At 34.9% G+C, this 22087-nt stretch overlaps 1 protein-coding gene across 10 annotated transcripts in view; it reads right to left on the reverse strand.

The window, feature by feature from the left end:
* Positions 1 to 1691: 1691 nt before the first annotated feature.
* The window catches only part of EFR3A (EFR3 homolog A), an 83993-nt gene continuing 63597 nt past the window's right edge, over positions 1692 to 22087 (reverse strand). For 8 of the 10 annotated variants that reach the window (XM_026057050.1, XM_026057046.1, XM_026057045.1 and 5 more), the window contains 9 exons: positions 18128 to 18289; positions 15941 to 16072; positions 15113 to 15180; positions 14435 to 14562; positions 8232 to 8320; positions 7588 to 7636; positions 6150 to 6253; positions 5478 to 5527; positions 1692 to 4743 (listed from right to left, as the gene is read on the reverse strand). In XM_026057050.1, the coding sequence (XP_025912835.1) occupies positions 4638 to 4743; positions 5478 to 5527; positions 6150 to 6253; positions 7588 to 7636; positions 8232 to 8320; positions 14435 to 14562; positions 15113 to 15180; positions 15941 to 16072; positions 18128 to 18289 (888 nt within the window). In that variant the 3' untranslated portion in view covers positions 1692 to 4637. Of the gene's footprint in view, positions 4744 to 5477; positions 5528 to 6149; positions 6254 to 7587; positions 7637 to 8231; positions 8321 to 14434; positions 14563 to 15112; positions 15181 to 15940; positions 16073 to 18127; positions 18290 to 22087 lie in introns of those variants that run through there. The other 2 variants (XM_026057048.1, XM_026057053.1) reach the window with 2 other exon arrangements.

The following is a 22087-nucleotide window of genomic DNA, read 5'->3' on the forward strand; positions in this document are numbered from 1 at the left end:
TTAAAACACATGCTTAAGAGACAAAAGTCCATTTCTGCCAATTATTAAAAACTAGTATTACATTCAAGGTTACACAAATATCACAAACGTATTCACCCAGAAGTATGTTAAAGCATCCAGAAACTTTTTTTTTTTGTTTCAGAGATACAGTTAGATCATTTGAATCAATCAAGTAAGATAAAGAGATTACATTATCAATATGCTGTCCATAACCTGCTGTACAAGTTATGCCATAGCTACTTCCTTTGCTTCCTTTGGGCTTCCCCCCCCCACCCCCCCCCCACCATTCTCTCTTATTTCAGGAAGAATTTAACACTGAAGTTATTCTGAACAGAGAAATTCCTACCATATAAATTGTTTTGATACAGAGAAGTTTTAATTAACCTAGCTACTATGTCTGATTATCAGCTGTATTTTTCATTCTGAGATCAGCTCTAAAATAACAATAACAAATTACATGAGGAACACATTTCTCCTTCATCTGCTTCTGTATCAAAGCTTTTTTCTTTCTTCTCACTTTTGCAGTAGCTTTACATTATATTTTTAAATTGGGGGCACAGTTGGCCAAAATACGTTTGTGTCCGCAAAGCAAACAAACAATCTATTAATTGTGGACTGAAAACAGTTTACTACTTAAGTAGATGCTGATTTACTTATTCTAACTATTTAAGCACTTATTTTTTGCCTGTAATCTGATAAAGTGTTTAAAAATTGGGAAATCAATTCTATCAACAGTGTCACAGAATTCAGAAAGTCATGAACTTTGAAAAACAGCCTTATTCAGGAATACTGGTCATCTTGATCACAGTATCATTAAAATCAGGAGCAATGACTGAGTTGAAGACTTCCAAATAAAGGTAACACTGTGAGGAAGAAAAACTCTGGTCCTGGTTAATTTCTTAATCTTAAATAAATAAATAAATTCCTTACATCACTCAAGTGTGGCTACTTCTCTCTCCTTGGATTGTTCTGAGGCCTCAGTTATCAAAATCCTACTCAGACCAATCTGAGATGACCATGCCTCTTGGTAGCAGGTTCTGAGATTCATGAGAAGTCATAAAAAAGACAGCCCTACCCTCTTCAAATTTCCTAAAAATACACGTTCTTAATGACTAGAAAAATCAGGAACAGAGGAACAAGGGAAAAAGATGACAACACAAACCTCTGTATAGTAGACAATTTATTTGAGCTAGGGAAGGTCCCGTCTTCCTCAAAACAGAAGAAAAATATTCTTCCCTCTTGTGGCAGGATGTACTTTAAAAATATTTAAATAAATGACGCATGTCAAAAAAGCGGGTAAGAAACAACAGTATAATACTCAGCCCTATTAGATGACAGTTAGTGTTTGAAAAACACTAACTGGGGGTGAGTTGTATGCAGATCTTCACATATACTAGCAATACAATTTCTTGAAATGGATACAACACAAAATGATACGTTTTCTTAACAAGGGAGACAGACCTGAAAAGTATGGTTTACTTACCTTCTCCTAGCTTATTTGCTAGTAGGAAATGATTTATGCATTTCTGCTTTCTCAAATTTTGGTGGTGTTTTTCAAGAAGTAATAGGTTAACAGTGCTGCAATGCTTTGCATTTGCAAAAAAAGCTGTTTGTGTAAAATGAGGTTTTGTTTTACACGCCAAAAAAGGACAGCACTGACATTTTAATTGTGAGCAATAAAAATTAACCAACATCGTAGAAAGTATTTATTTTAAATTTTGGTTTATTTTATTGCTTAAATATAGATTGCACAGTGTATTCTTACATTTACCGAAACTGTTTCATTACGTACGGTACAGGATATATGACCATCAAGACAACGGACAAATTAGCCCTATGCTGATTTTGGACAACAGGCTATTTTTATATTTTGAAATTAACAAAGATTTCATTTGATTTAAAATGAATCACTATCAAAAGCCAAAATTTTTCAAAATGACATGAGGGGGAAGAGAAGTCAAAGCAAAAGCTGGGATACATTGAACAGCTGGATACCAATTTATAAACATTTAAACAGTACTCAACATGTTGCAGATAATACAGACCCAGTATGCACATTCTGAGTTTTAAGTTCTGCAACCCATCTCAAGAACATAAAAAGATAAGGGAATCAAAGCAACTTTATACTGTAAACAGCATTCTTGATTCATTTGGTTTCATTTATTACCTACATAAGAAGCTATCACAACAATACATTTTGCAGTGACTCCCATCTCCTAACTGTCCAAAACAGCCAGAGTGAACCAACTGACAACTTACAGGCTTCCCTGAACTTCCAGAATGGAAGAACTTAAACATCATCTCAGCACTTGGAGTGTTACAAGCTTTTCATTCCCTTCTCAATACCTATACAACACCTGCACTCCCCAAACAAAGCTAGTTTGAACTTTGGAAGCATGGAAAGCTATCATTAGCATAAATGAAAAATATTTCATAAACACAACAGAAAATGAAACAAATGTAATTATTTTCACAGGCAGCATTCATGCAACAGAATTCAGAGAAACAATTCTGTATTTACACAGTCTGCATACTGCAAGAGTGCAAACAAAAGTACATTCTATACTTCTTATTCTTTAGACTGCTTATTTTTCTTCTTGTACAAAAGTGCACAGTGTTACTCTAAAAAATGACAGTGGATAAGTGTTTTACATTGTATCCCTAGGTTATATTTACTATTTAAAAAATTACACTCTTTATATAGGTAAAAACTATTATGTCTTACCTTAAAAAAACAAAAAGTGAAAACTAAAAGCTAGAGTGACAACGAGTCCTATTTATATGCAGACTGTGGTCTGATCAGGCTGATACGTTGCAGGAGTAAAAATCACAACGGAATGCTGTAGGTAAAGGGCTGTTTCGTCATCCACTAACAGCTGTGATTGCACTGTTAAACTGAAAAGAAGGTCTCAATTACCTTTTGAGTTTTGCGAATGGTTTCTGAAAGTCTCAGCATGTTATCTCATAGGTCTAAGTAGCTGAAATTTCTCTGCTGTCATGTCATATTAGGCTTTTGAAAGTAGTGCAGTGGAATACTGTACATCAGTTTAAGAATCTAGAAGTTTGTTTCACAGCAGGTGTGTAAATGCTCAAAATATTTAGCAAGTTAGCTGGCTTGCTCATCAAACAATAACCATTTGGACTCAAAATTATGAAATCGTAGATTAATTTAGGTTGGGACTTCTGAAGGTAATCTAGTCCAAGCCCCTGCTTCAAGCATGCCTAAATGAAGCTACATCACTTTGCTCATGGCCTGATCACTGTTCATCTAAACTGCTGGCTAACTTAAATGTTTTATGTTTGATACAGCTATTTGAGAACATTCACTCACATTTGTATCTGCTTCAGTCAGATTCAGATAGATTACAGGACTTCAAATTTCTATTTATGACATCAGCTACAGATACTTTTTGCCTGCAGAATTCAGTAAGACAGCTTTAGTAAAGACAGCTTTGCCAATTATCATCAAAAGCTCAGTGATTTACTCTATCAGTGTTACTGAATTTACGTTTGAATTGTATACTCAGATACATAAACCTATGAAAGTTGCTACATTTTCCTTATTTCCAGTAAGATTTGTGAAATGAAACAAAAATGAGCACACAGATGCACCTCTAAAAATGCTTTTGCTTGAAAACACACGTAATAAATTCTTGGTCTTTAAATGGTTTCATCCGGTTTTCTTTCTACTCCAAAATATCATTAAAAAGCTGTAATAAACTACAGAGAAGCATCCCATAGAATATAATTGTAATTTCTGTATTTATGGTTTAAAATGCCCTCAGTTTATCTGTTGCTATACTAAATATATCTCTCTCATGTATTTATACTAAAGCAGACAGAGCAAAATACTACTGCATTTTTCAAAAGTACAGTCTGTAAACTATACATCTTAAGACAAAAAATATTGCACAATTCAGTGTTTCAAGAGGAGACTTTTCATCTGTTAAGCAAAACACTGACTTTCAGCTGGTAACAGAGGATAGATACTGGGCGTATACATCTAAAAAGCGCGTTATATATAATCGAAAATATTAACAAGTGTCCAATCATTCATTTACTGTACTTGAACACATGTAAGGTATTGTCCCATCCTGTTCCCACCCCTAATATATTCCGAAGTAAAGAAAAACACTAATTATGACAGAGGATGAACAAAAGGGAACTAAGGTTCTGCTCTACTATTACATGTACTGAGATGAAGCAAGCCAAAAGCATTCTAGTTAGATACATAAATTGAGGTGGAGGGGAAGAAAACGAAACAAAACAGAAAGAAGCTCTAACAGGTCCTGCAATTACAGTACCTGAAATTAAAGGAATTTATAGAAATACAAATTCCTAGAATAACCGAAATACTCATCTATACGGCAAAGCAGATTTTACATCTAACTTTTACATGTACTTAAATATGAAAATGATGGAATGTGATATATAACAAAGCTAACTTCAAATATACTAGAAAACAACCAACTCAAGACAGTTTCACAAGTTTGGCTAAAAAATAATCTGCATTTGGCTCATGTCCATCATTATTTTAAAGTTAATTTAGATGAAATAAACAATAAAATTTGAAAACTCATCTTGTTCTTTCTATTGTACTCTACTCTAAATAATGTCCAGCAGACTTCAGAAGACACTTAATACACACAAAGATCTGGAAACTTCATCTCATAGACTGGAACAGACTGGTAATGAGTGTGTCCAGCAGTAATGGTCATCGTTCCTGAGGGGCTAGGTGGAGGGCTGTGTGAGAAGAACAATCACTATATATAATTTATGATTATAAATACTGTTTTCTTTTTTATAATTATTACACTAATAACTGGGAAACAAAAATGAACTTTTTTCAATAACCTTATATTTTACCCTATTCCTGTAATTATAATTAAGTTATCATGCCTCATTATTTATTTGCACTCTGGTCTGAATCAACTTCACTGATGTTACAGAAATAGGAAGACTTTTTTTTTTTTTAAACTAACAAGTATTATTCATACCACACAATAGATAAGCACAATTCTCTACAATAGTCATGTACTATTTCTTGTGTTTCATTTTTTAAGTTCCTCAGGGCAATGAGAAAACAGCATTTTTCAATACTACTGTTTTGCATAAAAATAATACGGTAATATAAAAACCTTTGAACTTGTTAAAATATAGTATCATAAATACTCTTCATATCTCCATAGTTAGGGGCCAGTTCTTTTTGATTTCAATTGAGTGATTACACTTTTTAAAAGACATTTATACATACAGCACTTATGCTATGACATGGTCACTGGATATTCTCCTCTATCTAAAAGAGTCAAAATAATAACAAGAAAAAGTGACTCTTTTAGAGTAAGACTATTCTTTCAGGTATGTCAATTATTTTATGAATACTATGTGTTTAAGATACTATAACCGCTTAAAAGCGGTCTACAATTATTTTAGAACTCATTTTTCATTCATCACATTCTTCTTGCATAAAACCTTACCGAATGGTGAGTTCCAATATCTGTGCAAGTCTATCATGAAGCAAGTTTGCCTAGAGAAAAAAAAAATTAAGATTTCGTAATTAGCTACTATATATTGAATGAAGCTAAATCGAACACACCAGGCTGACTCAGTGTGTTCCATGCTGCCACGTGGCAAACCTAAGCAGCATTTCCCACTTAGACTTTCTTATCCACTCTGCAAGGATTTTAAGCTCTAAAGAGGCACATGAGATTGAATGAGCCTGCCTTAGAGTGCAAGGATTTATATAGCAACTTTTGCTGTTGCAGACTGGAGCTTAACAAACTTCAAAAACATTTAGCTATTCAAAATACATAATGAGGTAAACACTGCTCCAGTTATTCCAGAACAAAATATGAATGAAATGTGAATCTAGGTTTCAAAGACAGTAAGGATAACATTAAGATGAAGAGCATATAAGATCTCTACTCCTTTTCAAATGGCATAAAGGACCAACAGAAATTGCACTTTAAAAAATTGGAATTTCCTAAGATTGATAACAGTAGAGACAATAGCTGAAGATAAAGAGCTGAACAGCGTTCTTTAACGGTAACTGTAGTGATACAGTATCACAAACAACCTTTGGCCAACATATACCCATTAAAGATTATACTAATATCTTCAGTAATGTATAACATTTTTCAGAAACTCACTTTGGTTTCACATTGTGCTGCAATTTCTTCAAATGGTGCTTTTTGGAACTTTTCAATCACAAGACGCCTTTTTTCTTTTTCCTGTTCTTCAAGTCCATTATTATCTTTAAAAAAAATTAAAGATAAATGTAATCTATGTTTATCGAGTACAAGTGATATAAACCTCTCAGTGTTTTGTCTCCATTTACATCATATTTTTAACCTTCAAATGTGCACCATAGAAGCAAAGAACTGTATTTCAAGTGATGCAACCACACCCAAGTGAGCTGTCATCAGACATTTCATCTAATGCAAAACGCAGATTAATTTTTGAGGAATTGGGTTGGGAATGCTAGTTTTGCCCCTATCTCACTATGTGCTTTAATTACCAGGGCAGTCAGGTTTCCTCTTGCCTCATTATCTGGGCCCAAAACTCTGTTCTTACTCACAGCACACAAGAGAAGAGAATTGAGTACCCTCTCTCCCAGTATCACACAGACAGGTAGGCAGGATTTTCTGTCAGAATTTAGACCAGAGTTTGGGAAAAACAAATTCCATCTCCACAGGCTGAGTGAACCCAGAACCAGGTTCTACTACTACTGGAATAAGTATGCCAGAAGGTGTCATGGTCATCATGCGGAGTCCTGATCATGCACCTACTTTTTAGTCTCTCCAGGGATCTGAACGAAGCTCAGAAGCATGTTTACCTGGACTGCAAAGCAACAGAAGATACCTATTTCTTCCCCAAAAGCATGGTTAAGCAGACACTGAAACAAATGACAAACACCTTCGGAACTTCCTGGCATCTAATGAATTTAAGTACTACCAGGATTAGGCAGTCTTGAAAAACTGGCAGACAGAATTAGTGTTTAAAATTTCAATGTTTAAGTGTTTAGGTGGGCTGGATAGCAATATGAAATAAGGAAACTGGTTAATCCCAAGTTCTGCTAGCTGGGTCACTGGTTAGAAGAATCTTCTTTTAATCCAATCAGATATATCAATACATGAACTTGAAAATGGAGTGTTTTTGAAGGCTGCAATCTGTATCTTACAATGTATTTTGTGAATGCATTGAATACCTACCTGAACTGTTTTTAATATATAAAAACATATTTGAGTTGCTTTATAAATAATCACCCCATGGAATTTGGAAATCTTACTTTTTTCATGAAATCTTACTTTTTTCATAGGTTGGCCTGTAAGGGCCAATTTATACATCAGAGGCATTTCCAAATACTTCTTGTTCAGTCATATTAGCTTCAGAAAATGAAAAGGATTCATTAAAATTATAGAAATATTTCAGAAACTTGGAAATGACTGAAGCTTTAAATCAATTTACTATCCGATGAGAAACAAAAGTAATATTTCAATTACATTATTCTAGTAAAGCTTCTTCTCTAGTAATTCCACAGCAATCTGGAAATAAACTGCATAAGCACAATTGTAATAAAAGTCTTACCAATTGCTTTCTTCAAAGCTTCAAAAGTGATTTCTTCAGTATTATCAATCTAAAGAAGAAACAAAAAACCCTTAATCCTCACATATCAAAAGTTTTGGAAAAATAAGGAATGTGATAAATACAGAACGTGATAAATACAGAATGCTCCTGACGGGCTATAGAGCTTTTTTGCCTTACAAGTTTCTAATTGTTTTGTTAGGAGCTCCTATTATAGCAGAGAGATCACTAATTTATGCTTTTTAGCCACTGTAATGATTGGCATCTCTTAGGAAGTAACTATTTTTATACAGTCAGAACTGATAGCGACAGTTTCATTTAAAGATGACCAGCATTTTTTTACTACAAGACTGTCTTTAAATACCAACAATATATCAAAATATTTATTCAGGCTTAAGTTCTGTCCTAAGCAGCTTCCCCAGGATGATTTATTGAGGAAGTCTGTAGAAAATGAGAGCAGGGAAAACTTTCCAACTCTCTGCTCAAGATGCTCTGTGACAACAATGCTTTGTAAAAGGACTTGAATTTCAACAGAACTCTCCTTTGAGAACAATCAGGTATTATACATACAGGAAAAGTTTTGTTTGTAGTTTCTTATTTCCCCGCCACAGAAGGTGATTTGTTGAAGTATCTTGTGATTTTCATACCTTATCCTCTGTGTTGTTCCCAGGCAGAATATCCACCTGAATAGATACTGTGTCAACAATGCTCTTCCTTCTGGAAAGTCTGTCTTCATCTGAAAGAAAAACAGTATTTTCTCACTTTTATAACAGCTGAAACACGAAGAATTAAATTTCTACATGATTTATGATAACATGATTTTTTTAAAGATTTCTACAGGAAAAACRACCAGTTACTGTTCTGACAAATCCTTCCAACTTTCCCTTGAAAGTCCACAATTTAAGAACTTGAGATGAAATCTCATTCAAACACACAATACCAACAGAGCACATGATGATACACTGCTGTGAAGCAGTTTACAAAAGCCTGAACTTTTTCACTTGCTTGTTTTGAAATTGAAACTTTAAGATCGTAGCTTGAAGGTATCCTGAAACAGAAAAGGGGAATCACTTGAAAGTGACTCACTGATGAAAGAAGTAAAGACTCCCGCATGGAAACAAAAAACAATTTCTCATTATTCTTGTTGTTACAAATATTGTATTGGGTGATTCTAAAATCTATTTGGTGGAAAAAGGTATTCTGACTCATTCTGACTTTCTTCAAACATTTTAGGAAGTCCAATGGCCCTGAAAAAGTTGTCAGTATAAGACCAAGTGTGCTTTTATTAAAAGGAATATCATGATTTCATTAATGTGGAAGTAGGTCACGCTCAAATGGGATCATCAATAGATGGATTTCTCTTTTGTGACCACATACCTGAGAGATAATATAAAAATAATCATTTCTCATTTTAGACCTTTAATATATTAACATGAGATAAAAACAACAAGAATACATTTAAGGATATGTCATGATGGTCCTCTGACAAAGAGACATCCTCACTTTCATGCATCTGATTTAATAAATCATGAATTGCCCTGTCACATTTTAGATTTTAGGTGAGATCAAGCCATTTGGAACTGGTCATTGTTATTTTGTGTTGACAAACTGCACTGCACAGAGTGAGAAGCGTCTACATACACTTGATACTACACTGAGGATAAGGAGAATGACAGTAAAATTCCTCTCCACATGGTATTTCATAGTCCTTTTTTTTTTAAAAAACACTTTTGAGCAAAATGTTTTTGTAGTGCAGATACTAAGCATAAACAAGCACAATTCATTCCACTAGATCCAAACATAGTTATATTAAAAAAGTTTCAGAAAAGTCTTATAAATGAAATGCCATTTTAAGATCAACAGGCAGTGAAAGAACAAATTTAGTGAAAAAGACCCTGAATTCTAGCTATCTGATCCTCAGAATCCCTGAGCTTTTGAAGAACTAATTTAATTTTTAAGCCCTGACAGCTTAAAAACACTTTCCAATACACGAAGTCTGAGGGCAACACGTCCTCAAGAGTAAATGCAAGACAAAACTACATCTTTGCTGCCACCTTGCTGCTCTCTCTGTAACTGACATGCAAACAACAACAGAAGACACATTTTTAGGGCTACTTGGCATATAACTCTTTTTTTTTTTCCTTTAATGGATGCCTCGCTGCTCTTGCCCTTCACTAATTTCAGCATATGAAGTGAGTAAAAAAAAATCGTGAAATTTGCATTTTTTTCTGTTAGATTAAGTGATAACAAGCTCTTCTCGACACGCAAAGTAGCCCAGAGGCACAGCAGCTGGCAGGGTATCCCAAAAATGCAGCCAGAGACACAAGCCCCGTCCCCCCAGGGCTATCCCAGGAGAGCGTCAGCCCATGGGCCGGGGTCACGGCAGCGGCAAGCAGGGAAAGTGCCCTGGGAGCCAGGTCTGTGTGTGCATCTCTGACGGGGAGGCACCAGGAGGAGTCGGCTATCGGAGGGACCAGAGAGTCCAGGCCAACTCCTGGCAATACTGTGGGATCTGGGGGTTGACTGAGAGACATGGAGGTGTTGGGCTGTGCAAGGGGGACTCTACCAGCTACCGGCTGGACCTGAGGGCACCAAGCTGCGGTGGCCTTGCCTCCGCTGGGCTGCCGTATTCGGCAGCTCCCTAAAATTTTCCAGCTGAGAACAGCCAACGAACATCCGTGCACTGAGTATAATTTAGGCACTCGAGAGCTGGTTGATTACAAAAGGCTATTTGTCAGGTACATTTTCAGCTAGACTATATGCCTTACTTCCAGTGAAGAAAGCAAAATGATTTGTCCTGAATAAGCAAAATTAAAGTAATTATCTAATTGGAGTATTTTGAGTGAGCAGTGAAATCAGGTTAGAAGTTTGCCACACAATAATACAATTTTATGAGTTAAAATGTATGTTTAAACATCATAAGTCTCCAAACAATTTTAAAAATATAACTGATAAGCCATTTTTGGTCTTACTACCTCTATAATGCCCACCAGCAAATTTTATCAGGACTACTACTTTCCAAAGTACAACCCAGCTTCCAGCAGCATTTGTTTTCCTTTTCAAAATAACAACCAACCATAGGCCTGAAAAATAAGCTCCTCTCAAAGCATGATTTAGTATGTGGATGGATTTACAACAGTATGATGTTCTAAACATAGACTATATTTTAATCATATAGATATTAATCCATTTGGAATGAATCAAAAAAATTAGTTTCCACTTTAAGGACCATTTACATTGGCAGAACAGAACGATGGGGAACAAACACTACACGGAACAGTAGGCTGTTAATAAGTCTATAGTGTTGAGTACAGCAAAGATTTTTGCTGTGAGTAAATACAGCAACTTACTTTGCTGTAAGTAAATACATTTTTCTAATGAATTTTTTCCTCTCAAGTGACTGAAAGTTTATCATACCCTTGTACTCATGCAAAATAACTATTAAAATGAAATAAATTCCCAATAAATACATTAGTCACCACATTATCCAATTTCAATTTATATTAAGTGCTTAGAAGACATTTCTGTTCAAACACAAAATTTAAGGAAAAAGATAGAATCCAGAATCTCTGCTGTTCAATCAATCTGTTCTGACATTGTCTGGATGATAATTAAAATAACAGATAATAATTAACTGTCTCACTCCTTGCAGTGGTCATATACACTAGACTGGTGAAAGTTTTCCATATAATACAGTAATAAGCAACCAGACCTTTTTTTTTTTTTTTTTTTTGGGGGGGGGGGGAGTGTGACATTAAAAGTTTTGAGCCAGATCTTGAACTGTGCTGACAGTCTCATCTACGCAGGTCGCCACAGATATTGGTTTAGGAACTTTATTTTCCTCAAGGATCGAGAAAGGAAATTTTACAGCCTGCCCCAATGATGTTCTCTGTAGTGTGGGGGGGTGGTAGGGGAGGGAATAAAACCAAACTGTGCACCTAGAGACAAAATTTATTTTACTTTTTTGGTTTACAATGCAGAATCTATCCCATGCTCAATTCCTGCATTTGCAACTCACCATACTCTTTGGGGAGAACCCACAGGGAAAAACTAAAGAGAAAACCTTAAAATATGGAATGTGTGGGCAAATCATCCTTTAATTTAATATAATACAAGCAAAAACTAAATTGAATTAATGAATAACAAATTGAAATAACAGAACTGAATGAAAGCAAAAGTAATTGGTATTGTATTTACGCATCTTCATATTTCATTGAAAACCCCCAGTTTTAGAATTTACTATGGATATAGAGTAAGATAAACCACCATGCGTGAATAGGTGACAGATTCTTGCAACTTCCCACCGAGTACTTGTAATTTCACTACAATTTCATTAAAATTCATTACAATTTCATTTCTTGTCATCAGAACTGTCACAAAAATCAAAGCTATGGACCTACCACTTGTTCAGGGAAGGAAAATAGGAAGCTGCCAAATTTTAGAATTCCAAATTAAGAGCAAACACAAAGGCAAACCTTGCAGCTGCAAACATGGCTACAGGTATATCAGGAAGGAGATGTAACAACAAAAGCAGAAGGAGAAACTAAGTACAACACAACTTCTGGCCTGCTTGTCTAAAGGCCTTCTAAAAGCACAGTGTGTTCAACCAGGTGTATGCTATCCACACACACCACAGCTAACAGGAGAGCAGGCTGACCTACAGCGCTTTTACCTTTCGACTTGTGCCTGCATTTACGAGATTTTTTGCTTGATGGAAATAGAGCTAAATTAAAAAAAATACAAATAAAGAAACAAATATATAAAAGAAATGTAATTAAGTGTACATTTAAACATCAGCTATCCCTTCCCTAAAAATAACGAAGAGAATAAGGTATGAAATGTTGCAAATACGAATGTTTTATGAGTATGTAGAACATCAACTCTTCATGAATACCAAAACCTAATATGAAAGCAGAAATGATCATAATTCTATCTCTATATGTCATTGTTAAACATTAAATTCTTAAAGTTTAGGAATACTAGAAATATTTCGGATGAAACCTTCTTACTGTTTTTTTTGAGAAATTTGGATTCAACTATAGCTTTCAGAGTAATATATAAAAAACTGATTCATCTTCTATTGAAGCTATTGAGATATTTCAAAACACTATATTTTAGCATTATAATGTAACAGTAGAAATGAAACATTTCATTCAAGTCAAAATTAAAAGTTTCAGAATTCCAAAATATTTGTTTTGGTCCCGACTTAGATAAATTAAAACTTTGGAAGCTCAATATCGAGCAGGATCAGTGATTAATTATCTTGAAACCAGTTTTGGTTACTCTTCTTTACAAAACTTTTTTTTTTTTCTTCCATGTACTCTAATATTTAGCATTAAATACAAACATTTCTCATCATCCAAATAAGCAATTAATCACATACTAGCAGCTAAACTTGCTTAACCTTTCTCATGTCAGAACTTATACAGCTTCCTGGGTAGGAATAAGTTTTTATGAGGGTATCCAAGAAAACTCTAGCAAGATTGTTTGTCTACAAAGATATCTCATTTCCTAGAAGAAGCTTAACTCTTCACATAAAATCTCAAGCAGACTATCCTTCTCATTCAATTCTTATTTACTCAACACAGTAAAAATTTGAAAACAGAGCCTTCCCTTATTTGGCACCTACCTCTTCCTCCAGTAGTAAGATATACAGCGTTAAATGTTTTTTGAATGTTAGCGAAATAATCAAGTACAGCAACATTTCCCTTGTTAGAAGAAACCATCCCAGCAGCAGAGAATATAGACATTGCAGCTGTGCCTCAGAATATATCACTAGGTTGCCTGCTAGTACTTGGGGCAAAACTAGATCAGTTGTTCTGGAGAACTCATGCCCTCCCATAGCATCTCTCCAAAGAAAACTTATTTGAGAGCAGGCCACAATGTCCTTGAACTGCACTGAAAGGGTTACAGATCTGATATTCACTGTCTGTGTGTATCACGTTTGTTTATATGTACAATCTACAAAAGATAAAAGTCATTTTCCTGGAAGGTACTTTCATTTTGACTTATGCTTCAGACTGGGATGTTTCAAAGTCCATTACAATAACAACCTGTTGTGTACATTCACAAAACACATACAGTTAGTAAAACAATTTCTTCAAACAATTTTGCAGTAAGTTGCTCAACTGGCTTTTAAAATAAAAGCAGAAAGCCCACAGTCATACACTAGGTAGTCACTCGCATACTATTTGCACGCCCATCTTGGGTAGCAAGACTCCCACAAATCTTTCTCAGGTGCACTCTACCTTCAGTATGTTATCTCACATGTAGCTTGCTAGCATAGATATCCAGTGAAGGCAAACATAGAATTCTTGATTAAATTACCATCTGCTCATTGAGAATTTGGCTAAGGCAAGTAACTCCAGTCAGCATAAAGCCTGATGGCAAGAGCTTGTGAATCAGGATAGGATATGCTCCTTCCAGTGACTACATAAAAAGCGTAAAGTATACTGACTTCTACAGCCCAGCCTTACCTGCTAGCTCAAGTTAATACAGAAACACAGTAATAATCGCTACTGTCATATTAAGTAGTCTTTAGAAAGCAAAGGCTTCTTCAAAAAAGAGTCTAAGTGGGCTCAAGAGCTTTCTTGCCCTGCCTCTTGAATTTAGGTGGAAAAAAAAAAAAACCAAACAAACTTGAAAGATGTGTGAAGTTGAAATGTTTTAACAATAATACAGTAGCTCATAAAAAAAAAAAAAACTTGTGAAGAAGACAAAGTTACACAATGATAAAATTTTGTTGCCAAGTACTGAAATTATATTTCATTTGATGTGGTGACAGACAAGACATTAAGAAAGCATTCTTAATAACCGGTACTTAGCAGTTTTGCCACTAATCATCACTTACCCGTTACCTGGGGTACATATGGAACTGACAGTCTTTCCACACTGTAACCACTGCCGCCTAATGATTCCGCAATCTTGTTTGTGAGGAAAAACAAATTTTTTTCATGCTTCTCTAAGGATTTTGGAAGACTGTTAAAATACATATTTGAGGTTATTATCTAACAATAGAGATTTTTTCATTAAGTGAAATATTCTTCCAAAGTCTACAAGCAACAAGAAAAGGCTCAATGGTGATGTTCTGATGAAAATAAAATTTGCTCAGTTATTTAAGAATGAATATATACCCCAAAGCGAGTCCACTGAACAACTCCGCAATACCTTGAGTTACTTAACACATCTTGATCATCTGAAATACATTCCTTACCTACTCTATTTCTTTAGAGAATATGCTTTCTGATTTACAGAGAAAACTGTAAAAGTAAAATAATTTTGCTTTATTAACAGTTAGAACAAGCATCATATGATATAAATGCAAGCATCTCTCACTACAGTAAAAAAAAGCTGAAAAAAACCAGAAGATTTTTTGTACATGTTTTAATGCTTGATTTTCTTCTACTCTGTACACAATTAAACCTCCATACTGCATTTCACAGACACAGCATATTTCAAAGATGTGCAATTTTTAATAGTAAGATAGGTATTTCAGTGTTAATTGATTAACATACTGAATTCTACTTACTTGCATTTGTCTTTGAAAATTGTTTCCGGTAGAAAATAAGGTGCTTCCAGACTTCTAGTTTCAATGACCTGAGAAAACAAGACAAATAGTATGAATGCAATAGTTCCATACTTATCTCCTCCAAAGAGCAAGCTGCTTAAAGTTCTGCTGCAGATTAAATCCTTCACTAACATTTACCTCAATACAAATGAGGCCTTTAATAATGTCTTTTAACCAGAAATGATGATTGTGGCACTCAGCCTTTAAACTAAAAATCTAGTTCCCATGCTCTTGTGTACGTCAGCATTGTTTTACCAAAGCCAGTAAGGCTGGAAAGTCTTATACCAGAGGGGATTTAGTCCATTATATGTAGCAGCATAAACAAAGTAAAACTGCTATACCGTGGGAGAACAACATTCTGTGGATAAGTTTACAAGTCAGCAGGTAATGCCACCAGAGACAGAAGACAAACAGCAGCGTTGGTGGGCATAAATACAAAAGGCCAATTCTTAAAATAAGGGGTAGGTGAAGATTTGCTTAATGTGCTTAAAATTATGCTAATTTTTTTGAGGAAAGTGCCATTTATAGCTAACTGGAAAGGCAATTGCTCCAGAAACAATAAAAAACACAAATTATGCAAGCAAAATGAAGACTTGAAATAAAAAGAAATGATAGTATTCTCATCTATTTTACCTATTATGCATAATTTTGTTATATTATTTTACCACCATGTTCCTCATTAACACACGAAGTCAGAGAACACAAGCAATTACTTAGCAAAAGCTGTTTACTCATTTTGCAATAGGACATACTGTACTAAGTGACTGAAGTTACTTAATTATGTGTTACCTTGCTGACATGCTGACAAAAGGCAGGGACCGCAATCATCTGACTCAGAAAGTTTAGGTACGCTGCAACCAATGCCATGACACCACAACGATTAAACACTGGCAGATTATCCTCATTGATGATTGCAATGTCCTGAAACATAAAGGACAACATTAAACACTCCAAAGTTAACAGGCTGTCCTGAATATACATAAGCAGTAATTATTAGTAATAACATTAGCTGATACATGATGACTATCTAGTATTACTTGGCATTTAATACTTTCACCGTACAATCTTGGCATGGTTATTTAGCTCCTGAACTAGGTAAATATTGGTCTGGAGTTAGAGAGCGTGAAGGCTCCAACCCCTAGGAGGGGGAATAAATCTACTCAACTCAAATTTTATTTCATAGGAAGAGAGCACTCAGTAATGACTGGTGGTCTCTGGCCCTTAAGATCCCCGTAAGGACCACCTGCTGTTCATAAATTTTTTTCAGGAAAGTTAGAAACAGTGGTTAAAAAAAAAAATCCCTGTTGTGAGTCATCAGTACTAAACCATAACAGGCAGTATTTAATGTTTATTATTAACATTTCCACAGTAGCAGGTAAGTAAGAATTGTTCTGTTTTTTTCGAGATAAGGAAGCAGAGAAAGGCAATTTGCCTCAAGACCATCTAGTAAGGCAACATTGTGGTCAAGATGACTGATCAGGATCCCTTTTTAGTCACTTTTTCTTCTACATCAATCTGATTCTTTTGTGTTTCCAGCTCATGCTGTCTACATTTGCTAACCTCTTTTGTAAAAGTGACTTTTTAGGAAAACTACTTTACAATGCAGATGCCAAATAAACTTCATAAAAGAGATGTAGGAAAGTCTTTCAAAGAAAAACATCTAAATAAGTGCCTTTAAGCTTCCCAAAGATACTGTGCAGCTAGTGATGTTTAAAACACATATTTAGGTTCTTAATTACGAATTTAGCACCAGTAAATAAACAAAATGCAAACTCAAAGCTATACCTGAAACTTCTTGTCTTCATGCTGCCATTTATTTTTTTTCATGCATGTTTCCCAGCTTCGATAGCTAACAAACATTTCCAAACTTGGACTAGCTCCTTGCATTTATGAGAAAACTAATTTGAGACTGTTAAAGCTTAGGATTTGAACAAAGCCATTTATTCATATACCCTGTTCACTCTCCTGGTGTAGGAGTTAGGAGTGGCAACTCAGTTGATTATCAGCTTTCCTAGACACCTCAATCTGTGCCCCATGGACCATTTCATTTTACACACATACGTAACAAGATTTATCTTCCCCCACAAAATTTGATAGTCTTATGAGTTAACTTGCCAGAGTTCCAGAGACAGAACACACGAGATGGAAGCACTCTAGATGCATCATCTGCACTTCTCTTTGGTCAGCTTAAAGGTTTATGTTATTATATGACAAAATCATGGTTTATATTTAAACTAATATTTAAATCATTCCTCAAAAAACCCCCCTTTTTACTGTGGCTAAAACAAACAAAAAACAATAAAACCCTCTATTTTCTAGCATAAGTAATTTCAGTGCAAGAGTGAACTGAGAATACAGGACACAATTTTATTAAATTTCTATGACACACAGCAGCAGTATTTTTCAGGCTGCTTTAATTTTGACATGGATAAAGCTACTAAGTTCTACAGTTTCTCCGAAAACTGCATGCAAGTATAAAATATATGTTTGATTCTGTATAAGAAATGTCAAGAAATAAAGCCTCTCAATACACTAGCAGAACTTTAGTATAGGTAAGATTAAATAAGCCTTTTTCTAACCAGTCAATTGTCCAAAAGCTTTCTCCCAAGGCAAAGACATAACGTTGTTCTATATATTTTATAATAAATACTGAATCAAGATCATAGACTGTAAGAATACCTTGTCAATCTATTAATGCATATATCAGTGATTCTTGGGAATGCTTCAACAGATTTCTGCATCTTCTATATTTGATGAAGAATACATACTGCAGGATTCGGTAACAAATCTGATCAGTCAAAGCTTCCTTATTAATAAATATTACGTACATATTGCACATCGTTAAAATCTTATTAGGTCTGAATGATGTAATTCCCAATTTGAAGACTGATAATACAAACAAACAAAAACATTTACAGCTCTATTCACAAATATAAATTATTAATCAATGATCTCAATGCTGATCAAGAATCATACCTGCAAAGCAATAGCTAATCGAATAAGGTCAATAACCACTTCTTCATTGGCTAGTTCAATTGTGGTAAGAGCTAGAGATGTAAACAGAAGCTCAAAGTTCTTTTGGAAATTATCTTCTTCTTTACAACCTAAGTAGATGTGTCTGTACAGCTGCTGACCATGCTATAATAAAAAAAAACAAAAAAACAAAAAACCCATAGTAATTTAGGTTAGAAGGGACACACCTAAAGGTCATCTAGCCTCAAGTAGGGCTAACTTTGATGTAAGATCATTTTTGTTAGAGAATTAAAAATATAAATATACATGTACATGATTAATCAAAAAGATCACTAGTTTACAACCATGACAGCTATTTCAAATAGGCAGCTGTTTGCTAAATACAGTACTTACTTTTTCTTTTTTTTTTTTTTTTTTTTAATATAGAAGTACACAGACGGGCAAGATGATGCAGGAATGTGCACATGAACACTACACTGTAGCAGATGTTGACATTCAGTTCCTACTGAAATATTCAGAAAAAATTCCCAATTTATCAAAAGGAGAAGAATGAAAAGTAGATCTTGAAACATTTTCAAACACTTAAGTAACTGAGGAGCTTCAAGGGTTATCTATGCTGTCTAGGTTCAGACACTTAATTGGTACATTAAGCTTCTCACACAGCAAACTGAGAAAGAAGCTTTTCTACAGGGTGCTTCAGAAGATGAACAAGGCTTACTTACCACTGAGCATATGGAGGCACTAGCTCCAGTGAAGTATATAAGTTATCTAAACTTTGGTAGTGAAAGACCCTCAAATACAAAAGTGACTTTTTTTTCCCCTCACTGAACAGAAGACCAGATCAAAGTAACACTGTATTTAACCAAATCTTTGCAAAGAAACAATTATTTCAAGACAAAAAAAGAAAATACAGAAAGACAGGTTAAGAAGCAGGTTTTGTGTGCAAGACACTGCTCAGTACCTCCCCACTATGCTTAATCTGTACAGGATGCAAGTCTGTATCACTTGACATGATTATTTTTCAAGATATAAAGATTAATGCTTAAACTCAGAAAGTCATAGCTCAGCTTTAGAAGGAAAAATAAAACTAATTTGTAATATTTGTTTTTCAAGCATAAAATATTCACTTAAGAAGTAATAAAGATGCTGTTAGTCTTTTTTTGTATTTCTAAAAATTAAATCATAGTTCTTCAAATATATCTGGGGGACCAACAGTGCTATGTATCCAGTGTTGTATTTAGAAAAAAGGGGAAAATGGAGCTATTAGCAAAGCACAAAAGCTACTATGAAATAAGCATAGTAAAGGTTAGCTGTACACTAGGCACATCACATTTGGAAAATACAAGTAATGACATAATTCACCACACTGATAAAGAAAGTCCCCAGATATGAAAATAAATGCATTATATGGACTTTCTAGAATACACAGTATCTTTCTAGGAAGACTACAAAATGCAAGAACTTTGACATTTCCCTAGTAAGACATTGGCTACCATTAGCATCTTTAGTTAATTTAAATAAGAGAGCAAAAACTGTCTTGGAGGAGGTAGACTCGGATGAAAACAGTTTAGTGCCTACATCTTGTAGAACTTCACCTAATTTCAGGTATCCAAAATGCCTAAGTTTGATACACAGTTGTCCTAGGTTCCTCATATAACACAAAGTTAGTCTAGAAAGTCATTCAGATCTTAACGGACTTTTGAAAGTGCTTTACCTCACTCTCTTGATTATGCAAGAAATCTGGGAAGAGCAGGCTCACTTGTACATCTGAATTGGGTGCCTAAAATTAGGTCTATGATATACATCAAAAATGGTATCACATAAATAATTATTGAATGAAGTCATTCCACAAGGTTAAGAGTTTTCTAGAAGACTGCACAATCTTTTCTGAACCTGCTAAGAGACTCCTCTCTCCTCCTGCCCTTTTTCAAATGATAGTGCAATCTAAAAATTCAGATATTTAGTTTCACAATTAAAATTTTTATCTAGCAAAACCAGTAACTAAACTCTTCCAAACTGTTTTAGATCCTAGATATTAAATTGATGAAATTAAAGTTAACTCAGTGTTTACAAAGACACATTATGAATAATTGCCAATGTTTTAGTATGCTTTATATACATGATATTATAGTATTAACCAAAATATGTTTAAATACTGTCGGGCGAGTGAAGAGTTAACAGGACTGAAAAAGTCTGCCAACTGATATGCTCAAGGCTGCAGACTAGAAGAGCTAACGGCTAAAGAGCTCTGCTGCCTGACAAGGCCAAGGGATCTGCATGGACCCGCAGGGAGGGGAGAAGCGATACGGAGGTGCTGTGGTCTTGCCTCGCTAGCAGGGTCCTTCCAAGCAGACAAACAGCCCTGTTGTTATGAAACCCGCAGAGGTCAGCAAAAGCAGTGTGTGCCCAGAGCCCCAGCCGTACAAAAAGACACTTGGCAGCTAAGAGAGTTTGAGCAGGAACGGGAACGTGACCTGACCATCCTCTCCGGCTGGACTGAGTATCCCCCTCCTCCTGCTCCCCTTTTCCTGGGACGCTGGGTTAAGGTAACTCCTTGAGGTTGAGAGCCCTCTCACTAAGAGAGTGAACAAGAAAGCTTTCAAGTAGGGATAAGCAGTGCTTCCAATTACTAGTGCAGTAACTGCCGGTTTCGGGTTATCCTTTCTAAATCAGTAATTGCATTATTTCAGGCTATCCTTTCTAAATCAGCAATCGATGATTTCGCGTTATCCTTTCTGAATCAATAATTGATGATTCCGGGCTATCCTTTTTCGGGTTATCCTTTCTAAATTAGTAATTGTATTATTTTAATGGATGTTACTAATCTAAGAGCTTGCGTGAGGAAGTAAACAGTTTTTTATTACGTTACTTTCTCAGTCGTTACTATCAAACCTTTGTAGCGTGACAAATACATTGAAAGGAATATTAACTGTGCAGGATATGTGTTCTTGCTAAGTAGGTAATGCTACCTGAAATGTGCACAAGTCAATTTTGCATATTATTTTCTATGTAGTATTTTTGCTTCTGGACAAGTTAAATTGCAATTCTTCTGATTTTTATAATCACAATGTTAAACAAATTTAGGTCTTTGAAGACATGCATTTTTAAATTTTGTAACTAATAGGAAACAAAAACAAAGCAGCATAGGACAGGTGTGAGAAACGAATATATTTTTCCAGACTGGTCACAATGATAAGCATTTGACCTCCTTGTACTAACTTCTGTAATTGGTACTTTTGTTTACAAATATATCTACACAGATAGGCTATAGTCAGGAAATAGGAAGTTCTCAGAGAAAATGATAGAGTACATTAAAAACTATAGGTATTCCTCCCAAGTAGAAGGTAAGGTGCTTMATGTAAAGAATAATTCACTCCACATAACCATCATCTAAAAAAAAAAAAAATAATCAGTTATTACTTAAGCCAGATCTAATCTATTTCCTTAACTGCCAGTCAAAACAAATTGAAGAATTTCTGTATGTTCACATACTTCAGGCTTTACTGGGAAGTTACTACGTATTTGTGGCAGGAAGCTGCAACATTAAATACAAGGTTTCTTTAGATGGTTTCTTTGGAACCAAACATACTCAAAAGTCAATTGGCACAAAGTCTTGTAAAAACAATCTTGTAAGGAGGCAAAATTTTTCTTCAGAGTTAACTCTGATATCTTTACTTCTTCAGACACTGTACCAAGTAGTTTTTTAAAGAAGCCTTTTCAATAATGATCTCATGAAATGAAATACATGTCACAGAAAGAAAGACTACTACTCTAAACTGAGTTTATACCTTAGTTCAGCTTTTATAAAAAACATTGAGAATTAACTCTGTATGAAAAGATCACACTGAGCGTAAATGAAATGCTCTAGAGAGATCTAACTATATGGAGCTCTTTCAAAATCATGGTTTAGACATAAACTGTTCAAATTCCATATATGCAACAATTTTCACCGAAGAGCTAACT

Source organism: Apteryx rowi, unplaced genomic scaffold, assembly GCF_003343035.1.
Source record: "Apteryx rowi isolate R43461 unplaced genomic scaffold, aptRow1 scaffold_136, whole genome shotgun sequence".
NCBI classification, from domain to species: domain Eukaryota; kingdom Metazoa; phylum Chordata; class Aves; order Apterygiformes; family Apterygidae; genus Apteryx; species Apteryx rowi.